The sequence below is a fragment of the Eucyclogobius newberryi genome, unplaced genomic scaffold, assembly GCF_026437365.1.
Source record: "Eucyclogobius newberryi isolate DKJ021-1_F unplaced genomic scaffold, fEucNew1.0.hap1 SCAF_12, whole genome shotgun sequence".
Lineage (NCBI taxonomy): Eukaryota > Metazoa > Chordata > Actinopteri > Gobiiformes > Gobiidae > Eucyclogobius > Eucyclogobius newberryi.
In genome coordinates this window covers 16,655,323-16,662,136 of record NW_027315746.1, presented here as the reverse complement: position 1 = coordinate 16,662,136, position 6,814 = coordinate 16,655,323, and the positions used below count along the sequence as shown (strand labels likewise).

Here is a 6,814-nt window from a genome sequence, read left to right as displayed (position 1 = left end):
TTTTGTTCCTCCATAAAAGAATGAGCACGATGCAGCCGAGTGGCACAATCTCTCCACATTCCCTTGGCACTTTCCTGAACTCCTCTTCACTCAAATATCTGCTGTGATATTTCAGCTCTTTACAACATTCTCTTCAGGTTGCCCCTCGATCTGAGGAGGAGGCTTGTCATTCATTTGGCTGTTTACCGTTTATACTGTCTCTCTAGTGTTGTGGAAGCCTTTGAGACTGGAATTAGAAATGTGGGATATTATGTAAAACTTGTTTTAAAGATTCATGTTTTATAATAATACAATGTATTAAATATTGTTTTCAAACTGTAAGAATCTTTGAGAGAAAATACTGGTATAGGTCAATTAACACAGTAAACCAAATAAACAATATTAAACTTGCGTTAACACATTTTGCCACTTTCACTAATTAAACAATTCATATTATTTATTAAAATGGGGGGTGCTGAATGTGTTGAACAATTTTGGGGGTCCCAGCCTGAAAAGTTTGGACTCATCTCTCATTTTATAACTTTAACTCAACATATTCAATACAGGACAAGAAAATGACAACATTACTACCGGTACAAGGAATTTGAATTTTACAGTAACATTTTGCAATCACAATTCACAATTGTTTAACTTTACAGTGATATAATGAGATTCTATATACTTTTTTGTTTACTTTCCTCCCCTCAAACTACATACAGCACAAATGGGTGACCGCTATACTCTCAAAATATTTGCTTTGGTTTATGAATACAATTGGAAATATCTGTGGATGTAGTTCAGGAGTGTAAAGTGTGGCAGCAGCAGTCAGCGGCAGAGCATGGCAGACACAGATTTAGTGGAAGTGAGTTTTTCAGACAACAAACAGCAGACAAGGCTGGATAATGGAGCTGGAGTGAATGAAGATGGACTACAGTGTTAGGTTGTAATTCACTGGACTTCTCCTGGAACTGCACTGATTTACACCGGATCGTCAAAAGGACAAAGAGGTAAAGTCACACTTGCACTTCTGGTTGTTATCCTTGAACTTGATATATGGAACCTGATAAATCAACAAAGTGTTCAAACGTTGCATGGCTATGACAATCCAGTGTTCTAATTCCTACCTATTTGGCCAAGTTAAGAATGCGAACTGATGAAATTGTAGGTATTTCAGCAACTGGCACTACAATGTAATTCCTGGAGTTAGGACAGCGGGATGACATACATCACATACCTACAGGAGGATGATTGATCCGAGTGAGGGTCCACTGAATACTGGAATGACAGACTGATTAGACGTCCTCTAGGCACCGACTATAGTTCTATAGTTAGATTTCTGAAACTCCTGCACTGCTGATGGAAAACAACATGAGGATAAATAGTAACTGTGAATAATAGTATAATAATCATGACCTTTGTAGCCCAGCACAACAGTCAGCTAATCAAAAAGAGACGTATTTTTCCTTGAAATGTTGTACATAATAAATATTTATCATTATAAATGCTTAAAGATAGTTAGTGGCAGTTTGTGGTATTATCATTTGTTGATTAGACATTGTTACATGAGCTGTATAAAAACTAACTATAAGTAGGTACTGGATGCATACTTTTTTATTTTTTTCCACTGTACTGATTTAAATGCCAAATTGTGGTACTTATCTATTATTGCATTTTCCCCCCCCATTATCTATAACAGAGGTCTCCAATCTGTAGCACAGAAGCTGCAATATCTCTCCACTCACTTCCAAGTAGCTTCACAAAAAGTTAAATTCTATTATGCTGAACAATAATGCTTTCTCTCCCAGGACACACCAGGCATCAAAGCCTGTTGAAAACCAGACTGCTTGGTGCAAGAGTAGATTTCAGGTACGATGGGCTCCATTTGAAGCTGCTGAATGTCCTTTCCTCTCTCATCCCCATTTCAACTGTAAAGAAAAAGAAGAAAAAAAACATACTCAAACGTATTCAATATTGGTAGAGCCTGGTACCTTTTTACTCTGCCCAGCCCTGTCTTCCAGCAGAATATTTGGTTAACCAGTAGAAACGCTGGAGTGGCTGTACATAGATTGGACATTGTAACTTGTAATAAACTTGAAGGTTGGCATATTGTATTATACAGAAACAGTTGAATCTAATCCCAATACTTCCTTTTGCCCCATTTAACTAAACATGGACATTTTGACATTGGTTGTTGTGTATTTTGAGCTCACAGATTTGACTACTGCACTTTATGGTGTCTTTATGGTGTAAAAGGCATGTTCCTGTTCAGCGGTTGGTGAGCAGGTGTGTGGCTTCAGCCCTTGCTCTTCACTCTGTACATCAGCTGACAGAGCTCAGAGCTGTTCCCCGGAGCACTGCGCTCACAGTAAGTCACAACTCATCCATTTCACATCCTTTTCCCTGAGTCTCTGCTGTATTTCCACCTCAGCTTTGAGCCTCCACTGTCTGCTCTGCTGCACCTGGGTCAAACGGAATATAAATGTTTTATTTGAGACTGTCACTTCATGCTGATTGCCTGTGTGTGCATGTGGAATGTTGGGAGTTGTTGTTGTGCTTTTGTGCTGCTGCATCTCGGCCAGGACACTCTCGCAAAAGAGAATTTTAATCTCACGGAGTTTCTTATCCTGGTTAAATAAAAGTTAAATAAAAATGAAATAAAATGATAAAGATTGTAGAATGTAGATCCATACAATATCCAATATTATACAGACCTGCTGCACCTGTTAGCCCCAATTAGAAGCTTTTAATTTCAAGCAAGGGGCATGAAGTGTTCAGGAATAATTTTATAGTATGTAACGACCAAAATGTATTGTTGTGGTAAAAACGTGGTAAAAGACACAATTATGACTACATGTTTTTTGATATACAATACTTTACAATACAGAACATTTTTCTAGGTTAATATTTCCTTGGCAGAACAGGGTTAAAGTGTTGGATGAGGCTATGCTGTTTTTGTTTCCACCAGAACAAAAAATGCATATTTTTTTCTGTGAATGATTCAAAACATCCATGAACTTTTAATGTGGTGAGATGTCACTCACAGGCTTGAATGAGACTTGGCCCATAGCAGAGGCAGAGGCACAGATGGATGAATGAATGATTAAACGTTTGTTCATTTGTTCATCCATCTGTCCCACAATATCTCAGTTTGATCAAATCTTTAGCGCAGTGTGAGTAATGATGCATCCACCACATTTGGTAAAGCCTTCAACAATATGAGACTCAGGATGAGAATTAGTGTGACGTTAAGGACAGTTCCCCTGTGCATCGCTGTTGTTAAATTAAATTAAAAACCACACTTGACTGCCTTGATAAATGAAATATTGCTGTAAAAATACAAAATGTTAATTCGGTAAATGTTAATTTGGTATTTTTAATTCCAAAGTTAAACCAATAGCTGCTTGGTTTGAATTATATATACATAGTTTTCTTGTAATGTTGAAGAAGCAAGCAAGGAATTCGCTTTATTTTGTTCATAAGAAACAAAGAAGTAGATATGGTAGATCAGAAAAATGTACAATTCTCTGCTCAATCATCTGTGGTCAGCTTTAGTGTGTGTATTTATTGTATGTATATCTATGCCCTGGAAACTGAGGAAATGTTGTGCTGTTTTTCATTGTCTCTGTCATAATGCTCGGGTGTTTGTTTCCACGCTCTCTGGAGAGCTAAGGGGAGAGAGGCCGACCTCACTGAATCATCAGGTCTGTCAGTCAATGAGCTCGCAATCTCAGTCAACTGGCAACTATTATCCGTATGAATAAAACATGGTGGAGAGTTGATGATTAAAATGAGCATCTCCATTTTGTGCCTGTCTATTCAGTCATTCCTCACCATTTCTCTCTGCTTCATTTACTTTGTCTTAGCTTAGTTTTCATTAAGGCCCCATTGAAGATAATGCAGTAGTTTATGCAGTTTTTTTTTGGCGTATGAATTATTTTAATTTTACCAGTCATATTTGTTTTGCAATATCCACATTTTAAACATGGACTCTTTACTCTTCATTTGCCAAAGAAACACAAGCAACATAAGGACTAATGTGAAGTGAAAATGACAAAAATGTGTTACAGGATAACAAAAAGTGTACTTTGGAGTGTATTTGTGCCAGTTAAAAGCTGAGACAAATAAAAGGCTGCAATGCTATCCCAAATAAATGCCAAATAAATATGAAGCAGATGGAATATTAATAAGTACAAATAACTACTACACTATAACACAAACTGGCTAGGAATATTATGAAGAATTATGCTGGTCCCAAGACTGGATACATTAAAAACAAGGAAAACAACTGAATCAAATGTGACCTTATAATGTTCTAATGTTTATTATCTCTCACTCAGCTTCACCATGCCTGCCATCGTGAACCTTCTCTTCAACGTCGTCTCCACCAACACCACCATCTCGTTCCACGTGGTTCTGCCCACAGTGAGCCTGGTGTCCCTGTTGGTGGGCGTGGGGGGTCATTTGCTGCTGTGGCTGGTGCTCCTGAGGAACCCGCGCAGTCGGTCCAAGCCCAGTTCAGTGCTGTTACTGAATCTGAGCCTGGCAGACCTGGGCGCGCTGCTCACTCTGCCCTGTGTGCTGCTCGGTGCCAGCTTCCAGGACTGGCAGCTTGGAGGTGGCACCTGCGTGCTCCTGGGCTTCATGACCTCCGTGACTGTGGGAGTGGAGATCTTCAGTCTGGCTATGCTGTCCGTGCTGAGGTACAGGATTGTAGCGCCAATGACCAGTCCACCTGCCAGCCTCCTGCAAGTGTGAGTTATAGAGTTACTAAGAAACTGCCACAAATGTACAAACACATTTTTGTGATTTAATTTATTACACATAAAAGTCTAATTATCTATAGAAGGTCGAATGTATTCTTTCACATTAGTAACATACTGATGTAAATAAGAGTGTTTACTTACCATTAGTATTAGTATTATTTAGTCTTCTGATAGCTATTTTTACTTTACTTTATTATTATTTATTTTATTTTATTTTATTATTTTATTTTTATATATATTTTTCATCCATTTCCCCATGTGTGGACAATAAAGGATTATCTTATCTTAACTAATCTTACAAAAGTAGTAGTGTGTGTTTTGTGATGAAAGAAGATAGCGCCATATTTGAGTGAGTCTGCCCACACTCTCGTCTGCCAGCTCCTCAGGGGGGATCCCGAGGTTTTCCCTGGCCAAAGAGAGACATAGTTCCTCCAGCAGGTTCTAGGTCTTCCATTGGGCCTTTTCCAAATGGGACATGCCCGGAACAACTCCCCAGGGTGATGTCCAGGAGGCATCCCGAACAGATGCCCGAGCCACCTCAGCTGGCTCCTCTCGACTGAGCTCTTCACCCTATCTCTAATGAAGTGAAACTCATTTTGATAGCTTATATCTTGTCCTTTCAGTCATCACCCAAAGCTCATGACCATTGGTGAGGGTTGGAACGTAGATTGACCGGTATGTTCATGTTCCATCCTGACCTCACTGGTGAACAAGACCCCGAGATACTTGGACTCTACTCCATCTGGAGAGTGCAAGTCACCTTTTTCTGTTCTGGACTTGGCTGGCTGGATTGGCTGTAAGACTTAAATTTTACAGCCAATATAATAAACATGATTATATCGGCAGGTTTAGTGTCTGTTTGGAAATAGGTAAGGCATGTCCAAACCGGGGGACAAATGTGGCCCTTAGGCAGATTTATATTATACGCTTTCTGGTGAGTAGGCCCAATTTACCATAAGCAGTGCATTTGTACTGCAAGCCTAAATAAATATACCTTTATACTTCTAATATGAGTGTTGTCCATTGAGACTGTACACCCAAATAAAGGTCTTTGAACACTATTAAAATAATTAACTTCATTGACCACCAGTCTATGGCCCTTGATTGGCCCTCTGCTTTATCTGTGTTTCAATATGTGGCCCTTGATGAAGAATGGTTTGGACATTTTTGACTTAGCTTCATGTCAAAACATAAATTTACATATTTTTTTTCGTTTATAATTCTGTTCCTCTTTTCTGGCAGACTGTGTGCTGTGGTTGCCATTTGGCTGATCTCCATCACCATGGCACTGCCCAAAGTCACCTATATCAACTTTGACGGCGGTTGCACGTGGTCAGTCGGTCGAGACGAGTGGCTGTTCTTCCTGGTTCCTGCCTTCCTGGTGTACTACGTGGCCCCTCTGTTCTGCATCGCCATCAACTGTGGCCTCATCATCTCCCAGCTCTATCGATGTCGTGCTCCGATAGCTTCTCACAGACGCAACAAAAAAGCCACAGCGTTGCTAATCAGCTCGACTCTAGTTTTCGCCATCAGCTGGTTGCCTTATTATTCACTTGAGTTTGTCAATGTGATGTCGCCGTACGTTATCTCTGAAGCCTCTCCTGTTAGCTTACCAGGGCTTTTAGCAAATACGTCAAGCCCTCTACAAGCCAAAAGAGGAGTTTCTATTATTTGGGAGGTGGCATCTCTCACTGCCATTCTGTTAGTTTGTTTGGCGCCGTGTTGGAATCCCCCACTTTACTTCCTGTTGTCAAGGCCGGCTGTACGCCAACTCCAGGCACTCCTACCATCTTTTCTTACCAAGCATTTGAAGAAACCGGTGCAGCACTGGCGTGTAGCCCCAGCCCCTCCCCCACAGGAGCCACGCCCCCTGCCCACAACCCATTCAATGCGCTCACACGTCTGACTCAGTAAAGTGCCCACACGGTAAAACACTTTGTAAAAGAGACACATCCGCTCGCCATACAAATATGACTCACCAAAAGTTGATCTTCAGCGTGCCACTGTTGCCTTAAAGGGAAGTGGGAAGATGCTGGTTAATAATGTGCTATATTAAATTCAGGCCTTGATCA

At 40.3% G+C, this 6,814-nt stretch overlaps 1 protein-coding gene across 1 annotated transcript; it reads left to right on the top strand.

The window, feature by feature from the left end:
- Positions 1 to 4,323: 4,323 nt before the first annotated feature.
- Positions 4,324 to 6,702, top strand: LOC140355689 (putative neuropeptide Y receptor type 6). The gene is made up of 2 exons (XM_072440346.1): positions 4,324 to 4,730; positions 5,985 to 6,702. The coding sequence occupies exons 1-2, from the start codon at positions 4,324 to 4,326 to the stop codon at positions 6,646 to 6,648; spliced, it is 1,071 nt and encodes a 356-aa protein (XP_072296447.1). The 3' UTR covers positions 6,649 to 6,702.
- The last annotated feature ends 112 nt before the right edge of the window (positions 6,703 to 6,814 follow it).